Below are 24,778 nucleotides of genomic sequence, written 5' to 3'. Positions count from 1 at the left end.
AACCACAGCACTATGGTTACGTAGAGGTCAGCGCTAAAGAACCAATAAGACGAACAGGGTGTTTGGTGACGGTGCGTGTGTGTGTTTGCCTACATGTTTGAGTGTTAAGCAGAGTGAAAGGAAACCTTGTATGTGTGTGTGTGTGTGTAGATGGGTGTCCAGATTCTTGTATGTGTGTGTGCTGTATTGTTTGTGTAGATGGGTGTCCAGATTCTTGTATGTGTGTGTGCTGTATTGTTTGTGTAGATGGGTGTCCAGATTATTTTGTGTTTGTGTCTTGTATTGTTTGTATAGATGGGTGTCCAGATTCTTGTATGTGTGTGTGTATGTTTGTGTAGATGGGTGTCCAGATTCTTGTATGTGTGTGTGTGTGTTTGTGTAGATGGGTGTCCAGATTCTTGTATGTGTGTGTGTGTGTTTGTGTAGATGGGTGTCCAGATTATTTTGTGTTTGTGTAGATGGGTGTCCAGATTCTTTTATGTGTGTGTGTTTGTGTAGGTGGGTGTCCAGATTATTTTGTGTGTGTGTCTTGTATTGTTTGTATAGATGGGTGTCAAGATTCTTGTATGTGTGTGTGTGTGTTTATGTAGATGGGTGTCCAGATTCTTTGAGAACAGTATGAGGATCAGAGAAATGGTGGTGTGTGTGTGTGTGTGTTGGACAGGAGACTATGTGCATGATGGTGTGTGTGTGTGTGTGTGTGTTGGACAGGAGACTATATGCATGATGTTGTGTGTGTGTGTGTTGGACAGGAGACTATGTGCATGATGGTGTGTGTGTGTGTGTGTGTTGGACAGGAGACTATGTGCATGATGGTGTGTGTGTGTGTTGGACAGGAGACTATGTGCATGATGGTGTGTGTGTGTGTTGGACAGGAGACTATGTGCATGATGGTGTGTGTGTGTGTGCGTTGGACAGGAGACTATGTGCATGCAAAGCCAGTGTTGGTACATTAGCATGTGAGTACTGAGCTACAGTATTAGAGCGCTATACGGACAAAAAAGTGTGCAGGTTAGTGTGCAGGTTAGTGCTGTGTGTCTGATGGGGGGCTTGTTGGAGTTACACATCTACTGAATGGGACCATGCATGCTTTGCATGACAGATCATACAGACATACGCTACCTCCAGACCGCTGCGCTCCTCAGACGAACGACGTCTAGCTCTACCACCGGTACGCTCAGGCCAATCCAAACTTTTCTCATCTGTTGTTCCTCGGTGGAACACACTGCCAGTTCCTACAAGGGCAGGGACATCCCTCTCCATTTTCAAAAAACTCCTGAAGATCCAGCTCTTTCGAGAACATCTCCTCTCATAGCACCACTTACAACAAGTCTTGCTGATCCTACCACTCACCAGCATTCTTAAACTGACAAGTAACTGTTAAAAACAGCACTCACTTATGCACTTATTCTTACTGTACTCTACCGTTTTTAAATTGTCCTAAAATTGTTGAGAGAAATACTTTAAAACTTAACTGTTACCATGTTGTTAGTCGCTTTGGTTAAAAATGCGTCAGCCAAATGTAATGTAATGTAATGTAATATACGGATGAATAAGTGCAAGTGTGAGTGTGCTGTGGGTTCGTGCCAGGGATCGTTGTGGGTTTGTGAGTGTGTGCGTGTATGTTTGAATGTGTGTGTGTTTGAAAGTGTGTGTGTTTGTATGTTTGTGTGTGTGTGTCCTGTGCGTTAGCTGTGATAGGCTGCCACAGGCGGTTGCTTCTGGCCACAGGGGTTAGTGTGTGTGTGTGTGTGTGAGTGTGTGTGCGTTAGCTGTGATAGGCTGCCACAGGCGGTTGCTTCTGGCCACAGGGGTTAGTGTGTGTGTGTGTGTGTGAGTGTGTGTGCGTTAGCTGTGATAGGCTGCCACAGGCGGTTGCTTCTGGCTGAGTCTCTGCAGCTCCTCCCTGATGGCTTTGATGAGGGAGGCAGAGGACTGTGAGGGGGGGGCAGGCGGAGGGCCGTCTGGAGGGGCAGGGGGGGAGTAGGTGGCTGTTGGGGGGGCAGGGGGGGAGTAGGTGGGTGTGGGGGGGGCCGATGGGTCGGTGAGCGCCGTGCGGGGCATCTGGAACAGGGGAGAGGACGAGTACTCGGCTGAGTAGGACAGCATCTGAGGAGAGAACCAGGACAAGGGTCAGGACAGGAGTGGACTTGGGCATGTGTGTGTGTGTGAGTGTGTGTGTGTGTGTGTGTGAGTGTGTGTGTGTGTGTGTGTGTGTGTGTGTGTGTGAGTGTGTGTGTGTGTGTTTGTTTGAGTGTGTGTGTGTATGTGTGTGTGAGGTGGTGTGTGTGTGTGTGTGTGTGTTTGTTTGAGTGTGTGTGTGTATGTGTGTGTGAGGTGGTGTGTGTGTGTGTGTGTGTGTTTGTTTGAGTGTGTGTGTGTGAGGTTGTGTGTGTGTGTGTGTGTGTGTGTGTGTGTGTGTGTGTGTGTGTATGTATGTGTGTGTTTGTGTGTGACAACTCACGTTGTCTCTGTCCGATCCAGGCCTGGGTTCCTCATCGTCTGAACGGTACTGGAGCCAGCTGCAGCCAGAGGGGCCGGACACACTGCGGCCAACACCGTACACACCCATACGGCTGGACAAACCCACCTGTGTCAGCTGCTGGAGTTGGGCACCTGTACACGCGCGCGCGCGCGTGCGCACACACACACAATGTTGTTGCCATCTGCCGGTGCTTTTATGTGTTTTAGACACCCTGCTGCACACTAAATTTCCTTTTCTAAGGATAAATAAAGTGAAACTTTAACTTGAACTTGAACACACACACACACACGCACACACACACACACATTAGAGTATGCATTAAACGCCCCTATGTAAGTACACATGTGAAAGTAGATAGGACACTCATTCCTTAGGAGACTGTCATGCCTTGTTAGAGAGTCATGTTAGAGAGTCATGCCTTGTTAGAGAGTCATGCCTTGTTAGAGAGTCATGTTAGAGAGTCATGCCTTGTTAGAGAGGCATGTTAGAGAGTCATGCCTTGTTAGAGAGTCATGTTAGAGAGTCATGTTTTGTTAGAGAGTCATGCCTTGTTAGAGAGTCATGTTAGAGAGTCATGCCTTGTTAGAGAGTCATGTTAGAGAGTCATGCCTTGTTAGAGAGGCATGTTAGAGAGTCATGCCTTGTTAGAGAGTCATGTTAGAGAGTCATGTTTTGTTAGAGAGTCATGCCTTGTTAGAGAGTCATGTTAGAGAGTCATGCCTTGTTAGAGAGTCATGTTAGAGAGTCATGCCTTGTTATAGAGTCATGTTAGAGCATACATGGGCAACATAGTGCCCGCGGGCCACATCCGGCCCGTGGGCTTTCCCTGACCGGCCCGCGTAAGGTCCGTGAAAGAACAAATAGTCAAGAGCCTAGCATAGAGATAATGCATGCAAATCAATATTGTTGCTTTTATTTTGAAAGTGACTGCTATTTGTACGCCCATACATTTGTGCGTGGATGCATACGATGTAAACACCCTCACTGAATTGTGCTGGTGAATAGAATTTATGCTTCTGCGTCGACACAATGCAGTTGCCTTTAAGTCGGCGTAAACCTTTCAAAGTTTTATGTGTGTCTTGTGTGTGCGTCACCACCGCAAAGGTTGTCAGAACGAACTCCTGCTGTTTGTTGGCGATACAAAGTGTTAATTTCAAAACGTTACTGGCAGATAGATAATTTACATTCGGATAACCCCGTCATTGTAACCAAAATATGTCTGAGTTTATTTGCAAAGCTTATGTTGGCGAACTAGTATGATGCTACTACCCACAGGTTGCTTGAAGCAGCCGGCTCAACACACAGGGCGAGTTGACCAATCACAGTTTGGTGCATAAAGTTAAAGCAAAAACATAGCCTACATTAAAATAGTTTTCTTTGTGCATGTTGATTAACTAATGACAGCCTACTATTGTCTGCTCCACATTTTCATAGTCTAATTCTGCATAGAGTTCATTTAATGATGGTAATGATTTAATGATAAAATACTGCTGAGTGTTGATGAAATGGTGGCACAGGCCTATGGTTGTACTGACTCCTTCACATTTTCATGGCCTAGCCTAATTATATAGATATTGTAGTACTTTTTTATATCAGTTTTTGAAAGCTGAAAAAAAAAAAATGTCAATGTCAAAAAATCATTTTCGAGAATAAGGATTAAATACTGGACATAGATTAAATAGCCTATTGCTGTTTTTCCTTTGTCTCCCTCACATTTTCATCTGTTCTTACGAGTAGTAAACAAAACCATATGATTTACTTAATGTTATACAAGGACAGAATAGAATTGGACAGAATTGAGTTCAGACTTGAGTTCGGTATTTTTGGTCCGGCCCTCCTCAACAGTCCCAGTTTGTCATGTGGCCCCTTGGGGAAATTAGTTGCCCACCCCTGTGTTAGAGAGTCATGTTAGAGAGTCATGTTAGAGAGTCATGCCTTGTTAGAGAGTCATGTTAGAGAGTCATGTTAGAGAGTCATGCTTAGAGGCAAATTAGGTAATCAGTATGTTTCACCATATTCACACATGACGGCCAAAACATATCTGACAAATATCTTCGGTGTGTGTGTGTGTGTGTGCGCATGCATGAGAGAGAGAGAGAGAGAGAGCAAGAAAGAGACGGAAAGAAGCATTACCTGTGCTGCCCCCTACAGGTGGGGGTCTATGAGAGCAGGATGGCTCATCTCCATATTGACCCCCACTGGAGTACACGTCCGATGGCAGGTAGCCTGAACCTAGCGCCTCTCTGAACACACACATACACACACACACGGCATGCACGCACACACACACACGCACGCACACACACACACGCACGCACACACATACACACACACGCACACAATGCATTTTACAAATCATTTTAGACACATGTACCCACTCTCCCTCCAAACAAGCCCACCCTGATGCACCAGCAGCATCACTCACCTCTGCAGTAGCCCCTGCACAGAGGTAGGGGACATGCCCAGCTCTGCATACCTCTACAAGAATAGAGAGAGAGAGAGAGAGAGAGAAAGAAAGAAAGGTGGAAGCAAAACGAGAGACAGAAGATCAGGACAGACTAACCTTGACTGACTCTAAGTCCTATTCAGAAACACCTACTCTTGGAATCTAAATAGCCAGACGCTAATAGTCCTATTCAGAAACACCTACTCTTGGAATCTAAACAGCCAGACATTAATAGTCCTATCTAACACCTACTCTTGGAATCTAAACAGCCTTGAATTAACGTCCCTCCTAAACAGGTCCGACTGGTATTTCTGCCCAATTAATAACCCACTGTGATGTAGGGGTGGGCGATATATATCGTCTGCAATAATATCGTGATTGTAGTTTTAACGATGTGAAAATGTACATTATCGAGTATTTAAATTACTTATGGGGAAAAAACACTCAAAATCATGCATTGAAACCCCATACATTCACTAAATCCAGGAGGTGTATGCAAGAGAAGCCCCTTTGCAGCAGAGCAAGTGTCACATGATCGCTAGTGGGTCCATGTTGTCACACGCAGGCCTAATGTTTATTTTGTGTAGCGAGATCCAGACGTAGCCTACTTGTGATTTTATGCAGCTACTTCTGTTCACGTAGCATTAATGAGACAGTCACATTTTTTCCTACATGGTGTTATATGGAGAGAAAACATTAGCCTTTGAGTATTTTAATAGTCAGTTGTAAACAAAGAACTCTTCTCATGTAACCCTTTTGTAAATGGACTGAAGTTCGCTCTAAATATCTACGTGTATCGATTATGCTAACCGTTAGCATCTCTATGGGATTTCTCATATACATTAAAGCTAACGCATTAGTTTCTATTCTGTAACTTGGAATGCTAGCCTACATGATTTCTCTTAAACATCGAAGGAAATAACTAGATGTACTCTGTTGCTTAGTTTTACAGTGAATCATAAGTAAAGGTTTTTGAAAGGAAATTCAGCTTCAGACTTTCTCTTGGGAAACTGTTAGGCCTAGTCATCTTCTTTAATGTAGCTAAAAGTCACAGAATAGGTTATTGGTTATTATTGTATTGATGCTATTCATAAATAATGAGCTGTAAAGTAATTCAGACTTCTACAATTTTTTTTAAAGGATATCGACTAATTATCGTTATCGTCAACATCACAAAAAATATCGAGATATTATTTTTTGTCCATATCGCCCACCCCTACTGTGATGTCATCTCTATATGTTTACATGCATTCAATTAGGAGGATGAATATACATGAAGAAGAAGAGAATGCACACGCACACACACACACACACAAACACACGCATACAAACACACACACACACACACATATGCACACACACACACACGCAGACAAACACACACACACATACACACAAACACACACACACATACGCACACACACACACACGCATACAAACACACACACGCACACATATGCACACACACACACGCACACAAACACACACACACATACGCACACACAAAAACACACACACATACGCACACACACACACACACACACACACGCACACAAACACACACACACATACGCACACACGCACACGCACACAAACACACACACACATACACATACACACACACGCATACGCGCACACACACGCATACGAACACACACACATACACACACACACACACATACGCACACACACACACATACGCACACACACACGCATACGCGCACACACACACGCATACACGCATACACACACACACACACACGCATAAGCGCACACACACGCATACGCACACACACACACACACAGACCTTTATCAGCCAGACCTTTATGTGGTGACTACAGCATCACACACAGAAACACACCCCCCACTCACCGCAGAGAAAGGACTATTGGATGGCGCTGATCCCCAGTGCCTGATTGGACGGGGTGGCGGAGAGGCGGGGCCCCCAGGACTCACCATGCCTCCCACCGTCACCCCGGCAACGCTAGTGAGCGCCAGTGGGGCGGGGCTTCCCTGTGAGGAGGGAGACACCAGAGCAAACGCGTCGTCCAATAGGGAGAGCATCTGCTGACGAGCCTCCTCTATGGTTGGCTGAGGAGGCTGGTATGAGGGCGGGCCAGGGGCGGGGCCACATGGAGGGGAACCAGGAAACACCTCGTCAGGGGAGGGGCTTCCTGCAGCCAGCTGCTCAGGGTCCGACTACAAGAGACACACACGTGTGTGAGAGTGTGTGTGTGTGTGTGTGCTCATATATATGTTTGTTTGCGTTCAGCCTCTCACCACATAGGCTACATTGTTGAGTGTGTGAGTGTGTGTATGTGTGTATGTGTGTGTGTGTGTGCTCATATTTGTTTGCGTTTAGCCTCTCACCACATAGGCTACATTGTTCAGTGTGTGTATGTGTGTGTGTGTGTGCTCATATTTGTTTGCGTTCAGCCTCTCACCACATAGGCTACATTGTTGACCCCAGGATACTTCCTGTAGGTGGCGTCCCTGTCAGTGATGAGGCGGTCCTTGTCCAGACTGCCAATCACAGGTTGACCCCGCCTCTGCCGTGGAGACCGCCTACCCCGAGAACTGCCAAAATACAGTGGTTACATTTGGGTTGAGTTTGAATGCCTGTGTGTGTGTGTGTGTGTGTGTGTGTGTATACAGACGCATATTGTATGTGTCATTTCCATCATACTCACAGTATCTCTGTACTGGATGTGTTTGTGTGCATGTTTACATGCTAACATGCTAGTGTGTTTGAACAGGTGTATGCTAATGTGTTAATGTGTGTAAGTGTATGTGAATGTGTTAGTGCGTGTACATGCTAACATGCTACTGTGTTTAGACAAGTGTATGCTAATGTGTTAGTGTGTGTACATGCTAACATGCTAGTGTGTTTGGACAAGTGTATGCTAATGTGTTAGTGTGTGTACATGCTAACATGCTAGTGTGTTTGGACAAGTACATGCACTAATGTGTTAGTGCATGTACATGCTAACATGCTAGTGTGTTTGGACAGGTGTATGCTAATGTGTTAGTGCGTGTACATGCTAACATGTGCGTGTACATGCTATAATGCTAGTGTGTTTGGACAGGTGTAGTGCGTGCACCTTTTGTGTTGGATGTGTGTGTGTGTGTGTGTGTGTGCACGCGTGCAACTTTGTGTTGGGCATATTGTGAGGAATGTATGTGTTTGTGTGTTTGTGTGTGTGTCCAGGGATTAAAGTGAAAAAAAAAAAATCGTTTGACTGAACTTTTTTCAGGCCATAAGTCATACGTTGTTCATATCTACCTATAGAGATAGCACCACTTTTGCCGTCGCGACCTATTGGTTTTTAATAGGTGTTAATTAATCATCTTCGTAAGTCGGTATATAGTTAACCCTCTAGGCGCCACGGTCGACTTTTGTCGACAAGATGCGGTACTGAATAAAACGGCCGATTTAGTCAAATAGGGTGGCATATTTCGTTCGACCTCCACTCCACTAGATGGCAGACATGTCATACGTCATCCCCGAGTCGAAAAAAGGTCATGCTTTAAACAAAACTTTCCAGCTACAGCGCATTGAATCAGTGCGTGCAATACCGGAGCTAGTGTGCGTGTGAGCCACTTTATCAGAGTGATATTGTCAACGTCAGCGAGTATTTGCATTAGATTATCGTCTAATGGCATCAAAAAAGTTTACCCGAAATGAAGTGTTGGGTCTTCTATTCGCGGACCCTGATTCTGAAGGGGAATATCTGCCTTCAGAAAATGACGGTGATTCGTTTAGTGAGGCTTCAGATGCGTCCGTGCCTTGCAATGATGCAGCTGGACAAAGTGAGAGTTTACTCCATAGTTTAGCTTACTCCAAGCACAAACGTTGAATCGTTTGCCCAATGTCACTGGTGGGAATAATGTTTCACGGGTTCAGAGTGTTCATCGGGAAATTAGCAGGGTGGTGAACGAGGCTGGAGGTAGCCTCGTTCCATGTAGCGCTAGCTTCTGTCTTCTGAACGTGTGCCTCTCCGCAATCGCGGCGACAGTAACGTGGTGGAGCCTTTGTCTAATGCCACTGGGTATGTTAGACGAGGTCAAAGTGTTCATAGGACAGTTAGGGGGGAACGTAGAGGCAATGTGGGGAGTCGCAACGAGAATGACAGTAGGCCTAGTCCAAGCACCATTGAGAGCATTCTCTCCAGCTGTATCGCTGTGTGGGGCGGAAGCTGCACTGAATACAACAGGAAAGCCCTGCAGCGCATAGTGAACACAGCTGGAAGGATTATTGGTGCTTCACTCCCCTACCTGAAAGACATTTACACCTCCCACCTCACCCGCAAGGCGACCAAAATTGTGAGTGATGCAAGTCACCCCGCTCAATTTGTTTGATCTACTGCCCTCTGGGAAGAGGTACAGAAGCCTGCGCTCCCGCACCACCAGACTCACCAACAGCTTCATACACCAGGCTGTTAGGATGCTGAACTCTCTCCCCCCTCCACCCTCAGCTACATAACATCCTGGACTTTTAGACCCAAAATGGCTGCCTTGCACTACTCCACTTGCACTACTCCACTTGTACACTTGTACACTTGCAACTTGTTGTTGTTGTCCTGTTGTCCTGAACACTTCTGAACACACTTCTGCTGCTCTTACATAACTTGCACCACTATGCCACTTGCATACTTAGGTCAAACAAAACTACCTCAGCCATTTATTGGCCTGACTTTTGCACTATTATATTGACTGTCTACTGTATGCACAATTGCACAATTTCTACCAAATTTTGCTGCTCTTATTTCTTCATTGTATGTGCCTTCTTATTTTTACTTTTTATATTGTTTACTTGAATGTTATGTTTGTCTGTGGACCTAATTGGTAAAATATGTCTTGTCTCCACCGTGGGATAGTAGGAAACGCAATTTCGATCTCTTTGTATGTCTTGACATGTGAAGAAATTGACAATAAAGCAGACTTCGACTTTGACTTTGACTTTGAAGCTGTGCAAATTCTCTCCACTCGACGCGAGCGCGAGGCAGATCTGGCCATGCTGCTCGCAACAGGAGCAGAGGTGGTGACAAGGGGCAGGAGAGCCATTAGGCCATGCATAGTCTATCACAAGATGATGGGAATGCCGGCCCTGTATGGATAGGATATGGATATGGATAGTCATTATCTCTACAGCAAAAGGCCTGCTACATTAAAAAAAAAATTGTCAGCCATTTATTAGTAATGATTTACACTGTTGATTATCTATTTCCCTGACCATTTAGGACATATATGTGTTCTTTTTTGTGTGTTCATGTCCTTGTGATGTGTGTGTCTTTGTCAGCTAAGAAAAAAACAACAACAAAAAACATCAACAAAAACAACAAAAAGAAAACAAATACTAACATTGTCTCTTGTCTTGTCTCGTCATCTCACTCCTGATCTGTGCCTTGCCATGGCAAGTGAGCTTTTGAACTAAACAGGTCTAGTCTACTTGTGTTTGTGTGTCATCTGAATAATATATGTGCCCCATACATGGAATCAGAGTGCCTACTGTATGTAGTAAATGGAAAATCTCTACAGCAAAAGGCCAGCCTACCGCTATGCATTTGGTTTGTTTCTGCCATTTATTAGTAATAATTTACACAGTTTGTTTACTACTTAGTATTCACCTGAGCATTCAGTATTGTGCAATATAGCATACAGAAGGTGAGGGACATTTTGGGGGGAAAGAAGTGGTGCATTTTATCATTCAAACATGCGACTTTTCATGAAAATTCTATAATCCAAGATGGCCGCCACCAAATGACGTCATAATATGCAAATTAGATATAAACATTTAATCCCTACATAAACTTTGGGTCATCCTTAATATTTCTCTAATTTACAGAAAGTCTCTATCTCATCACTTTTAAGATATAGCCTTTTGAAATGAATATGTCAAAATCGAACGTTTTGGAAAAAAAACTCGGCGCCAAAAGGGTTAAATGACTCATTACGGGGCGAATGAAGGCTCTCTCGCCCGCCCCTACTGCCTGTAGGAAGAATATCCCACTTGCAAGTTCGGTGTATCCTACCCGCCGACCGAAGCAGGATCAGTTTACAGCACAGAGGCAGGCTAATGAAACGCTAGCGATTGTTGCAAACGTGTGTATAATGGCAGAGCCGGCGAAGAAGCAGCGAAAACCCTTGACGGAAGACGCAAAGAAAAGGAAAAGAGCTTCAGACCGAGCGAGGGGGAGTTTCGTAGAGACAAAAGCATCAGGCTTGCCTGGTGTCCCTTTAAGTTACTATATAATTAATGCCACCTACAGGTGAATGCATAGAACATAACAATCCTATGGTTTGTGTACCCTGTGGCCTCGTTTTAGCCGCCAATGGCCGCCATGTGAATAAGGCGAATTGAGAGTGTTCTTGATTGAGATTGAGTTTTCCTGATGAACAAAAAAATATTTCAATAATGAAGTGCACGAACGTTAACCTTATGGCGGTCTTCTGATTGTTGGCGTCAGAAGAACGTTTTCCTATTGCATCCATAAACAATTTTCTTGCAGCAAACCGCACAAAAGCAAACCCCTGGCACTTTATTTTTTTACACCATGGCTTGTTAGTTCTCCCCCGTTTCCAACAGCCGCCCATCTCCATTTATTTTTTAACTTTTGACACCTGTGTCTTCCTTTAGCAACGCATCCATGACAGCTAGTGACCTTGCCAAATAGACGCACACAAATCATGACGCTAATATGCGAGGTTCTGGTAGGCCTACTGGTTATGGTTTTGTGCTATACATTAATAATAGCAAAGTTTTAAGTTGACTATTTTAATTGCATGGTTATTTTTTGTCAACATACGCTCACAACCTACTGTCGTTAAAAGTGAGGCCTAAGCAAAATAGGCTACAAGGCTGTCTGTGCGTCAAAAAAACGACTGACCCCCTTACTCAACAGTTCGCGATATTATTATTTTATGTTAACACGCTCAGTCAAAACCTTCCGTCGCAAATTGTGAAAAACATTGTTGTACATGTCATAACAGACGGGATAGGTATAGGCTACGGTTTATATTGCGTCACTTTACACATAATGTTAGTTGCATTGATTAAAAACTGTAACAATTATAGTACATCGGGTGGCATAGCAGGCTATCTGTTCAAGTCATAGGTGACACCCAAAATGAATGACCTCCCCTAACAAGAGTTCGCGATAGTTAGAAATTATCTACATTGATGCACAGAGAGAACACAGCCTCCGAATTCGCACATAGAGCTCACAATATCATATCCAAAAAAAGTTAAATGGATTGGGCAACCTCATCAGCTGTCTCGATTGTGTCACTATAATCCAACTTTTAGACCGTTAGTCCTCAAGACGTGTTTTTTTTTTTAAGCAACCGCCCCAGACCAATGACACAAGCGTGTAGCTACAACATAAACAAAGCGAAACTCATGGCTGACGTATCTTCTTGAGCGGTCTCTGATGAAAGTTCTCAAGAACACTATTAGGTCTTTAACCCTCTAACCGCCCATGTCGCAATATTGCGAAAAGCGTCATTACTGAATAAAACAGACGATAGACGCGAGTACAGTGTAAAATCTAATTTGTGCTCTTGACCACTAGTTGGCAGACACCCAGAGCTTCGATTCAAGCTCAACCTTTTTTTTCAAAGTTTTCAGGAAGCTCGCGAAAACACGCGAGAAACACACAAAGAAGACGTGCATTTCCTCCACAACGTGGAAACTATGCGGGCGTTCGTTTTGCACAAATTGAAGCAGAAAAATTATAATATTTATTATTATAACTATAATAATAATGTTGAAAAAAAATTCACGTGTGATGAAGTCTTGGGTCTGTTATTCACCTATTCTGATTCTGAAGGAGAATATCTGCCTTTTGGAGAATATGATCGATCGTCTATTGACTGATAGTCACGGAGCGTCTGTGAATGGAGGCTTTTGACCAGGCTACTTCATTGTATAGTAGCATAGGGTTTGTGATTATAGTAATAGTTTACTATTGTTGGTTTACATGTGACTGTTTTGCTGTTCATTTGTTATGTCGGTGAAATCACAAAAAAAGAAAGTAAAACTGCTCAAATATGTTCAACATCTAGTATTAACTGAAATGTGCATAATTCAAGATGGTTGCCATCCAGTGACGTCATAATATGCTAATTAGATGAGTAAATTTACCCCCTTCATAAACTTCTGGTCATACTCAATGATTTTCACATTTACAGTAGGACTTTATCTCTGACCACTTGCAAGCCATGGCCTTTTGAAATTTTGATGTAAAAATCCAATTTATATTTTTTAAACCCTGGCGGCTAAAGGGTTAAACATTTACCATCACACACATTCATTCATCGGACCTAATATTTGTAGTTGCCTTAAAAAAGGAAAAGAAAAGGTGATAGACCCCCCCCTATTTTTTTCTCATCAGATCTGCATCGATCTCAAATATGACATTTCTAAAATCAAATTGACGGAAATCCGTCGTATGACGGAGAACTTTAATCCTTGTGTGTCAGTACTTGTGTTCTTACCTGGCATACCTTGCACTGACTCTCTGTACTGTGTGTGTGAGTTCTGCGAGGGGTGTGAGTGAGTGTGTGTGTGAGAGTGTGAGAGTGTGTGTGTAAGTGTGTGTGTCTGCACTCATACCTCCTGCGCTGGCTCTCTGCACTGGGAGTGTGTGAGTGGTAGGAGTGTGTGTGTGTGTGTGTGTGTGTGTGTGTGTGTGTGTGTGTGTAAGTAAGTAAGTACATTTAATTTATAGAGCACATTTAAAACGGTTTCCACTGACCAAAGTGCTGGATATGGCTAAAATTAGAAAATAAAAGCAAATCAGAACAAGCAAAATATAAAAGGCAAGCACAGAGAAAGTAAGCAAGACAAATACAGAAATACAATAGACAAATAGACAGCCCTAAACAAATAAATAGCAACAGTACAGAAGACACTTGAATATGAAGAAGAGAGGAGAGAGATGGACAGCTAGGAAGCAGGGAAGGCCAAGGAGTAAAGGTGGGTCTTTAGTCTTGATTTAAAAGTGGTGATGGAGGGAGACAGTCTAACATCTGGGGGCAGACAATTCCACAGACGTGGGGCTGCTACCGCAAAAGCTCTATCGCCTCTTTGCTTGAGGCGGGTGCGGGCCACAGAGAGAAGACCCTTGTCGGCAGATCTAAGGGACCTGGATGCTGAGAGGGGATGGAGGAGGTCTGAAATATATGAGGGAGCCAACTCATGCAGTGCCTTATAAACAATCAGAAGGACTTTGAAGTGGACCCTAAAGCTAATGGGGAGCCAGTGTAAGGAGGCCAGTATAGGGGTGATGTGTTGGTATTTCTTGGTGCCAGTAAGCAACCTAGCAGCTGCATTTTGTACTAATTGCAGACGAGAAAGTTGGGACTGGGGGAGACCAAGATAGAGGGAGTTGCAATAATCTAACCGGGATGTAACAAATGCATGAATTACTGTTTCTAAGTCCTTGGGAGACAAAGAGGGTTTGAGATGGGAAATAATTCTCAGCTGATGGAAGCTACTCTTGATGCTACTCGTGTGTGTGTGTGTGTGTGTGTGTGTGTGTGTGTGTGTGTGTGTGTGTGTGTGTGTCTGCACTCATACCTCATGCGCTGACTCTGCACTGGGAGTGTGTGAGTGGTAGGAGGAGTGTGACTGTGTGTGTGTGTGTGTGTGTGTGTGTGTGTGTGTGTGTCTGCACTCATACCTCCTGCGCTGACTCTCTGCACTGGGAGTGTGTGAGTGGTAGGAGGAGTGTGTGTCAGGGTGCAGGATCTTGTGGATCTGCCGACACACACGCTGCTGCTCGGCGCTGTCTCCAAACGCCGCCATGATGTCCTCCATCGAGGGGAACTCGTACAGGCCTTTCCTCTTCGCCCGCAGACGGATCTTGTTCCTGTGGTGCTCGATCTCTGACTTGTGCCGCAGAGCCACAGCGATCTGCACCAAACACACACATGCAGAAATACACACAGTCACACACATGCAGAAATACACACAGTCACACACATGCAGAAATACACACATGTACACACATGTAAAAATACACACAGTCACACACATGCAGAAATACACACAGTCACACACATGCAGAAATACACACAGTCACACACATGCATAAATACACACATGTACACACATGTAAAAATACACACAGTCACACACATGCAGAAATACACACAGTCACACACATGCAGAAATACACACATGTACACACATGTAGAAATACACAATTTCACACACATGCACAAATACACAGTCACACACATGCATAAATACACACAGTCACACATATGCATAAATACACACATGTACACACATGCATAAATACACACAGTCACACACATGCATAAATACACACAGTCACACATATGCATAAATACACACATGTACACACATGCAGAAATACACACAGTCACACACATGCAGAAATACACACATGTACACACATGCATAAATACACACAGTCACACACATGCATAAATACACACAGTCACACATATGCATAAATACACACATGTACACACATGCAGAAATACACACAGTCACACACATGCAGAAATACACACAGTCACACACATGCACAAATACACACATGTACACACATGTAAAAATACACACAGTCACACACATGCAGAAATACACACATGTACACACATGCAGAAATACACACATGTACACACATGTAGAAATACACAATTTCACACACATGCACAAATACACAGTCACACATATGCATAAATACACACATGTACACACATGCAGAAATACACACAGTCACACACATGCATAAATACACACATGTACACACATGTAAAAATACACACAGTCACACACATGCATAAATACACACAGTCACACACATGCATAAATACACACAGTTACACACATGCAGAAATACACACAGTCACACACATGCATAAATACACACATGTACACACATGTAAAAATACACACAGTCACACACATGCATAAATACACACAGTCACACACATGCATAAATACACACAGTTACACACATGCAGAAATACACACAGTCACACACATACAGAAATACACACATGTACATACATGTAGAGAGAGAGAGAGAGAGAGATAGAGGGAGAGAGAGAGAAAGAGGGGAGAGAGAGATGTCCTACCTCAGTGTTAACCTGAGTGCCATCCGGGCCCCTCTCTGTGAGTGTGTACGTGTGTGTGTGTGTGTGTGCGTGCTCGTGGTGCGGTGGTGTGGGGGGGCTGGGCACAGGCTGCATGGCGATCAGCTGGATCTTGTTTGAGATGCGACGCGTTCCGTCTGACGAGCCGCGTGACATGCGGTCCACGTGATCGAAGATGGACGATGAGGAGAGTTGCTCGTCTGCTCCACTGCCCCCCGCTGCTGCAGTGGACAAAGGTCAAAGGTCACAGATTACCGACGCCGTGTTCCTACCCCAACAGCAACTTCCTATGGCTGGTTTAAAAGTGACAAGGCCTGCTCAGAGTGCGGCCGAAGTGCTATTCGTCCTATTGAGAGTTTGCGTGCCATCAACATGATCTGAAAACTTTGTTTTAAGGTAAAAAAATGAAGAAATGATCTTACCTAACTTGCTCTTTGCTGCACGACAACAGTGAGAAAAGGAAAGAGGAGAGGGGAGAACAAAGGAAGCGTCATGAGTGTCAGTGAGAAGAATCAGGAGACTCTGTGAGTGTGTTGGAGTGATCTTACAGTGCTTGAGTGTGTTGGAGTGATCTTACAGTGCTTGAGTGTGTTGGAGTGATCTTACAGTGCTTGAGTGTGTTGGAGTGATCTTACAGTGCTTGAGTGTGTTGGAGTGATCTTACAGTGCTTGAGTGTGTTGGAGTGATCTTACAGTGCTTGAGTGTGTTGGAGTGATCTTACAGTGCTTGAGTGTGTTGGAGTGATCTTACAGTGCTTGAGTGTGTTGGAGTGATCTTACAGTGCTTGAGTGTGTTGGAGTGATCTTACAGTGCTTGAGTGTGTTGGAGTGATCTTACAGTGTTTGAGTGTGTTGGAGTGTGTTGGAGTGATCTTACAGTGCTTGAGTGTGTTGGAGTGATCTTACAGTGCTTGAGTGTGTTGGAGTGATCTTACAGTGCTTGAGTGTGTTGGAGTGATCTTACAGTGCTTGAGTGTGTGAGTTTGTTGGAGTGATCTTACAGTGCTTGAGTGTGTTGGAGTGATCTTACAGTGCTTGAGTGTGTTGGAGTGATCTTACAGTGCTTGAGTGTGTTGGAGTGATCTTACAGTGCTTGAGTGTGTTGGAGTGATCTTACAGTGCTTGAGTGTGTTGGAGTGATCTTACAGTGCTTGAGTGTGTTGGAGTGATCTTACAGTGCTTGAGTGTGTTGGAGTGATCTTACAGTGCTTGAGTGTGTGAGTTTGTTGGAGTGATCTTACAGTGCTTGAGTGTGTTGGAGTGATCTTACAGTGCTTGAGTGTGTTGGAGTGATCTTACAGTGCTTGAGTGTGTTGGAGTGATCTTACAGTGCTTGAGTGTGTGAGTTTGTTGGAGTGATCTTACAGTGCTTGAGTGTGTGTGTGAGTGTGTGTGTGTGTGTGTGCTCTTACAGTGCTTGAGTGTGTTGTGTGTGTGTGTGTGTGTGTGATCCTACAGTGCTTGAGTGTGTGTGTGTGTGTGTGTGTGTATGTGTGATCCTACAGTGCTTGAGTGTGTGTGTGTGTGTGTGTGTGTGTGTGTGTGATCCTACAGTGCTTGAGTGTGTGTGTGTGTGTGTGTGTGTGTGATCCTACAGTGCTTGAGTGTGTGTGTGTGTGTGTATGTGTGTGTGTGTGTGTGTGTGTGTGTGTGATCCTACAGTGCTTGAGTGTGTGTGTGTGTGTGTGTGTGTGTGTGATCCTACAGTGCTTGAGTGTGTGTGTGTGTGTGTGTATGTGTGTGTGTGTGTGTGTGTGTGTGTGATCCTACAGTGCTTGATTGTGTGTGTGTGTGTGTGTATGTGTGTGTGTGTGTGTGTGTGTGTGATCCTACAGTGCTTGAGTGTGTGTGTGTGTGTGATCCTACAGTGCTTGAGTGTGTGTGTGTGTGTGTGTGTGTGTGTATGTGTGTGTGTGTGTGTGTGTGTGTGTGTGTGTTCCTACAGTGCTTGAGTGTGTGTGTGTGTGTGTGTGTGATCCTACAGTGCTTGCTTCTCCGATGTTGTTTTCCCTCGTTGGGTGTGGCAGCAGGGCGAGTGCTTTCCTCACCAGAGTCCCGCCCACTAGACGCTTCACTGCCCAATGAGTCGCCATCTGATGGAGACAGCCTGTCCAATCACAAGCAGCCGTGAGGAGCAGTTTAGTTAGCAGGATTATTTTTGGTATATTTACTGAATCTACTAATATCAATATTTGGTATGCAATTGGTGATGCCATACACCTCTAGGCCCACATCTCTCTTTCATACACATACACACACACACATACTTCATGAATCACGCACCCCATTTTCTCAGCAGAAATGGCACAAACTGCAGTTGACACAAACAACCAGAAGGTGTCACTTGGGAGTTCTGCACTACTATTTTTGATACGACTTGACTTAACTGCTTCCATGACGCAGTGAGCCATTACCAAACATATATGATAATACAATAGCGTGAGTTTATGGTCGTTTATATATCTTATACCCTATTTGTCACGGTTACTTATAGATTTGATAGTGTAATGATAAGCGCATGAGACTTTCAGCGGGGGCACGGGAACTTAAATTGATCACGGTAGTTTAAGCTTACACTTGACAAAACATTCTAATATGAAAATGTAGATGCAATTGTTGTAAAATGGTGCAGCTCCTTTAAGAAAGCCCCGTGCGCAGGGATGGAGAGAGAGAAAGCGAGAGGGGATGTGTGTTAGAACTTAGATGTGTGTGGAAAAAGTAGACGTGCTGTTGAGACTGGAGCGAGTCATATTCAAAATAATGCAAAAAATAAATCCGCAGATAAAACCAATTATCCTCATTCATTGCAACCGCAGCATGCCTGCTTGCCGACGTTCAAACGAAAAAGATAGCCTATCAAAGCACCTTTTGCGTTTGAATGTAGCACTAATTTTTTTTAGCTGGACAAATGATTTAGCTAATTGATTATAGCCTGCACACCAGCAATTGTTGAACATTTACCTGTACAAGACAGCAGCCCAGCCTAACAAGCATGTTGCATGTTGTAGGCCTACTGTAGAAATTTCACTTAAATTGCAGCCGCAACATGCCTGCTTGCCGACGTTCAAACGACAACGAAAAAGATATCAAAGCAACAAGAGGGTTGAGTCTGAATGACACGGAGTTCAGACTCCTATTGCTCCTCATAACTTTAAAAAAAAGTGTTTTTTCTTTTCTTTTTGAGCACGTCCGAATCCCAGGACATAACGCACTGGACCTTATAATAGGCTCGCGATATAATTCCAAAGGGGGCAGATAGGGGCCTACTGCACTTAAAGCTTAAAAGATTGAACGAAGCTTCCCGAAATTTGAAATTGCGATCAGTGACTGGCATCGGGTGAAGCTTTTCAAAGTTGAACAGGCTATTAAAAACTATTTGCGCACCTCAATGTCACAGGAGAGACTGGGCTCTCCCTTCTATGAATTGAAAAAGACGTTATGCTACCTGCAAAATGGCCTATGATTTCATTGCTGAGTTTGCGGCAAAGCAAGACAATGTTTTTTTCAGAGTCAGGATATGGCGAGTCAGTGTCATTTATTTGTCCAATGTTAGCCTACAGACCAGTTTCCATAGTGCACATTTTATCAACAGTTTGAATGTCGTGTGTGTTTCTGCTCGTTGACAAATACCGTTCAGCACAATGATTCATGCCCAATTAATTTCCCCTGTTAAAGTGTTCGCCTTTGTTACACTATTTGGTTTCGTGATGTAGCCTATGATAAACACCATATGGCCAAATATGTGACTCAGCTAATGTTATAGGCTATACAATTTCCCCTCTTAAAGACAAGCTGGTGTAGCTTATTAGACTAGGCTACTAAAATGCACCGACGGTAGCCTTGGCTATGTGTAAAATAAGCTATCGCATGATTTCATGCACGTAAGTTAATGCATCTGTCAAGTTCGCACAGGGCATTGCACCCCCTTGCGACGGCCCTGCAGCTCCTCCTAAGACAGCGAGGAAAAAGTTAAAATACGCGATAAACCCGGGAATCACGGTCCCGGTGATTATTTGTGAAATTGTGCAAACGGATGGTGTTGTATGCAAGCTCCCAAATTGACCCAGTAGCCTACAGAAGGCATCAATAAATTGTTGGGACTGGGGAGGGTCATGCGTTTTTTTCTTAATCACTTTGGAGGGTCATAGAAAAATTTCTTGCTGGCGAGGGAGGGTCACGTCTTATTTGGCTAACGCTCCCAAAACTCCTCCGGTAGCCCCTTAAATAAATAACGAACAGTCCCTAATTGATTATAGCCTGTAGGCCTACACCAGCAATTGTTGAACATTTACCTGTACAGGACAGTAGCCCAGCCTAACAAGCAGATGTTGCAAAAGACATCAACAAACTTTATTTAACAAACTGCAAGCAACAAGAGGGTTGAGTTCGCTGTGAGGCCAAACCCAAGAGCAGATCTGTTAAGGCACTCGATAGGCTATATGGTAACGAGCTGTGTGCGCCTGGAAAGACAATAAAAGATGCTTTCTGAATAGCACAGCGAAGACGGCTCTGGTCATCCCATACCCTCCCCCCACTTCCTGTAGCCTACCATTATGACTTGTTGCCGTTTTGGGACATTAAGCTTTTTCACGTTAAGCCCCCCTCCCCCACCCCCTTCTTTTACAAGCAGTGGGGGAGCGCGGGGCACAAAGTAACACTTTTTGGTAGACAAAGGAGGGTTCTCGCGCTTCTGTCGTTTGGCGACAATCCGGTGCAACCAGGCCAGGACAGATATTTTAGAGAGAAGGAGAGACGCTGGTGCAGCTCAGATGTCTTCTTAATTTTCTTTATTCTTTAGTAAAAGGTGCAGAACATTATTAAACTTTGACTAACGTCCCAGATAGCAAGCATAGTCGGCCCGATTCTGGCTGAGTGCTGGCAGTGTCGGCTAAGGTCCGAGTCGGCTGAAGCACAGTAAACACAGTCGGCCCGATCCTGGCCGAGTGCTGCCACTGTCGGCGGAGTTTCAGGTCGGCTGAGGCACTGTCCCCTTGAATGGGCCGACACTGACACGCAGTAGTTGGGCTGATTACTGAGTTTCTTATTTGGCCCGATTGGGGTTTGATGGGCTACTGCCAGTTTTCGGATCAATCTCGGCAGACGGTTTTCATACAGTGTGTGGCCCGATACTTCAGGAACTAACAATGTTCAGTATTGCGGCTGTTGGCGGCAAAAATGAAACAGTTAGCGGCAGCCGGACGCTAAACGTACATGGCCCAATTCTGTAAAGTGACTGTCGGCCCATTATGTGGAAGAGCCACGAGCAGAGCAACTGTTCAGTTTGAAACCAGGACGGCGCGAAACTGTCTCGTTTTGGACACTGCCTGTGGTAAGTAACATGCAACTTTACCTTTACCTGTTATTGCATGTAAATCATTATGAATGTACGTAGGCTTATTATTGCAGACAAAGTTTAACAAGTAGCATAACAAGAATGGGTGTTTCAATCTAACCCCCTTGACTAGCGAAGCTAGCGGTAACATAATGTTATGATTTCTTAGCCTACTTTGTTGGCCTAATTACCGTTAACGTCAGTGTTGGTGGTTAGTCAAAAACGTTCAGTGCTGTAACGTTAGCTATACTTGCATAATTATGTGGTTTTCAAAGAAAAGTGGGATCTAATCATTTTAGAAATAGCGTAACAGTTAACCAGTATCGCATGACTTAGAATATATATTATATAATATATTCATTGTTATCTATCCAACTTCAGGCACTAGGCAGGCAGGACTGAGACTGTCTGCCTTAAGAGAGTGTGTGTGTGTGTGTGTGAGAGAGAGAGAGATGGTAGCAGGGTGGGTCCTGTCCTGGTCATGTAAAGCTCATCAAAATCTGTATTTTAAGGTCATTCTGTATTTTGTACTGAGGGGTTGTTTATGATCATGTAATCATTTACATTTACAACACATATACTTCCATTAACCTAACGTTGTGACTTTTTTTAAATGTACACCTCAGAATCCAGGCCACACTGACCAGAGACCTGCACTCCTTTGGATGAAGAAGGCTACCCGTGTATACATGTGTGAATCATTTCTTGTGTTGGAAAAACAGGAAACCTGAAGAGCTCTTGGTAAGTTGTACATTGATTTAATAGAATAAGTAATACATTTTTGTTTAGATGAGCCAAATCATAGGAATCAGCTTTCATCTAGGCCTGTGTTTTGTGATGTGTCGTTTTTAGATGCTTTTGGTTTGCCTCATCCATTATGTCAGCAAAGAACAGGAGTGGGCAGGAAACATGCACTGTTGAAAACATGGCCAACCAACTGGAGCAGCCACACTCTTGTGAAGGAAGTCCACAAGCCTGTATGTGTTGACAAATATGTCTTGCTCTTGGTGATTGTCATTGGTAATATATTAGAATTTAACAATCACACAATGTCTTGTTTGCCCAAAATAACTACCAGGGAGGTGTTACCAAGACAGCTGCAGAGTGGCAAGACTGGGCTTTAGTAATATTTTAAAAGATGTCGATTGTTGTAGATAAAAGTAACTTGAATATTTTAACTTGCTTAATTTCTAAAGTGTATATATGTAAAAGCTTGTATCATTTTTAAATGTTTGTGTTTGTTAAACTAAATAAAATAAAAGTAGCTTGTGCTTTTAATTACTAGTTCTGGATTTGTGTCTATTTTCAAGTACTTTTGGTAGTTATTGGGCCGCATGTGGCCCGGGGACCCAGCTGACATTCAGCCAACACTCAGTCAGATCAGTTTTATAGTGCGTGGGCCAGTACAGGCCCAGAGGCCCAGCCGACACTCAGCCAACACTCAGTCAGATCAGTTTTATAGTGTGTGGGCCAGTACAGGCCCAGAGGCCCAGCCAACACTCAGTTATATAGTGTGTGGGCCAGACCTGGGCCAACAGAATGCATGACAGTCATTTCACAGTGTGTGGGCCACACCTGGGGCCAACAGAAACAATAAGAGTCATTTCACAGTGTGTGGGCCACACCTGGGCCAACAGTTCCAATAAGAGTCATTTTACAGAGTGTGGGCCAGACCTGGGCCAACAGAAACAATGAGAGTCATTTTACAGTGTGTGGGCCACATCTGGGCCAGAGGAAATTCTTTGTGTCAGTTATCAGTGACTGGGCCATTGTTGGGCCGGAGGCCCAGCCAGAACTGGGCCAACACTCACAAAACCCTGAGGCAAGGTAGTGGGCCAGAGGTGGGCCGGTCAAATTTTGCTATCTGGGGTTTCGATGTGTCGATGTTTTTGACTAACGAACATCGAAACGTTAATCAAAGTTTAATAATGTTCTGCACCTTTTACTAAAGAATAAAGAAAATTAAGAAGACATCTGAGCTGCACTGGCGTCTCTCCTTCTCTCTAACACTTTTTGGCTTTGGCTAAATATTTCTAAAATTATTTGAGTTTCACTAGTCACATGTTTTAACAAGGAACACTTGTTATTGAACTAATAACAGACGTTTGTCAAAAATTGACTTTATTTTCCATACGGAGAAATAACATATGCAGAGTCTAACCAAGGTCAATCTTGCCAAAAAAGCCCTCAAACCTGAAAACACATGAGGCAAAAGTGCAAAACATCACAAAACTACGCGCATATTTTTGTATTGCAATCATTGTAGCCTACAGTTGTAACAGCACGTAACAGTCGTTTTACTCCCCGTATGCGCTCATTATCAAGAACGTTTAACGTGTCCCAAAAACAGCTATCAACTAATCACCAAACGTCTTATAAACAAGTATTGCCAGGAGCAACACCTTGCAAAAAATTATAACAATAGGCCTAGGCATTTATATGTCTCTGCTCCTGCCTAGATTCGAACTCAGAACTGCCTGAAAGTTGCAGAACTGTTCTGGAAATACGCGCATTAACCCACTCGGCCGTCAGACAACGCTATCTGCTTCGAGTAGCCTATTGGGTAGGACTGTAGCCTACACTGGTTGCTGTGGCACAGTCTTGAGTGACCGAATTCGTTTTCCTTTGTCATATGAATGCTGTCATGTTGTTAACATTACTGTTAAGGAGATGCTGTAGGCAAAGGCTATATTTAACATCGTTAGTGTAGTAAAACAAATCAGAACTATTCACAAGGTTTCTGGGCAGCGTATTTATGTTCTGTTAGCAAGTGAACTTCTCATGACTGCCGACAAAGTAGCCTACTGCCAGCTGACGAAGCTCTCATTTTAAAACATTACTGAGAGACAGGCACTGTACAATCAAGACATCTTGCCACTGAATCCCAAACTATGTTTAACATTATGTACAAAGCTTATAGGCTACAGTGGACTAGCATGTTGCAGGGGCTGCTAAAAACACAGAGAAACGCACTGAAAACTCGGCCAATCACAGCCCTTGCTGTCAAATGCTCCGTTCGGTTCGACCGTGGAACGCCACAGCGGACTATGCTGCCCCCAAGCGGCTGCAGTTGTACTTACATTTAACCCAGCTGCGTGAATCACCTTGATGGTGAATGAAGTGTCAATTCTTAACTGGGACCCACTGTACACACACACAGACACACACACATACACACACACACAGAGACACACACACAGAGACACACACACACACACACACACACACACACACACACACACACACACACACAGAGAGTACTGACCGGCCTCGTCTTCGTCCAGCAGCACTGCGGGACACTTTGGTGGACGAGCTCTTGGATTTGGGCGTGTTCATCTCCCCCCCCTCTGGGGGCGTGGCCTCTTTCACCTGCGCGGAAAC

General features: G+C 44.1%; 1 protein-coding gene across 1 annotated transcript in view; it reads right to left on the bottom strand.

The window, feature by feature from the left end:
- Nucleotides 1-1,473: 1,473 nt before the first annotated feature.
- si:dkeyp-27e10.3 (UPF0606 protein KIAA1549) overlaps nt 1,474-24,778 on the bottom strand; it is a 63,488-nt gene continuing 40,183 nt past the window's right edge. Inside the window, exons 12-22 of the mRNA XM_042081726.1 lie at nt 24,663-24,766; nt 18,048-18,172; nt 16,488-16,502; nt 16,048-16,286; nt 14,616-14,848; nt 7,377-7,509; nt 6,805-7,131; nt 4,911-4,963; nt 4,619-4,728; nt 2,465-2,616; nt 1,474-2,109 (exon numbers count right to left, since the gene is read on the bottom strand). Of these exons, the coding sequence (XP_041937660.1) occupies nt 1,849-2,109; nt 2,465-2,616; nt 4,619-4,728; nt 4,911-4,963; nt 6,805-7,131; nt 7,377-7,509; nt 14,616-14,848; nt 16,048-16,286; nt 16,488-16,502; nt 18,048-18,172; nt 24,663-24,766 (1,752 nt within the window). The 3' untranslated portion in view covers nt 1,474-1,848. The remainder of the gene's footprint in view (nt 2,110-2,464; nt 2,617-4,618; nt 4,729-4,910; nt 4,964-6,804; nt 7,132-7,376; nt 7,510-14,615; nt 14,849-16,047; nt 16,287-16,487; nt 16,503-18,047; nt 18,173-24,662; nt 24,767-24,778) is intronic.

Source organism: Alosa sapidissima, chromosome 23 (assembly GCF_018492685.1).
Source record: "Alosa sapidissima isolate fAloSap1 chromosome 23, fAloSap1.pri, whole genome shotgun sequence".
NCBI classification, from domain to species: Eukaryota; Metazoa; Chordata; class Actinopteri; order Clupeiformes; family Clupeidae; genus Alosa; species Alosa sapidissima.
Note: the sequence above shows the minus strand (reverse complement) of the source record. Positions and strands in the feature narration are given on the sequence as shown.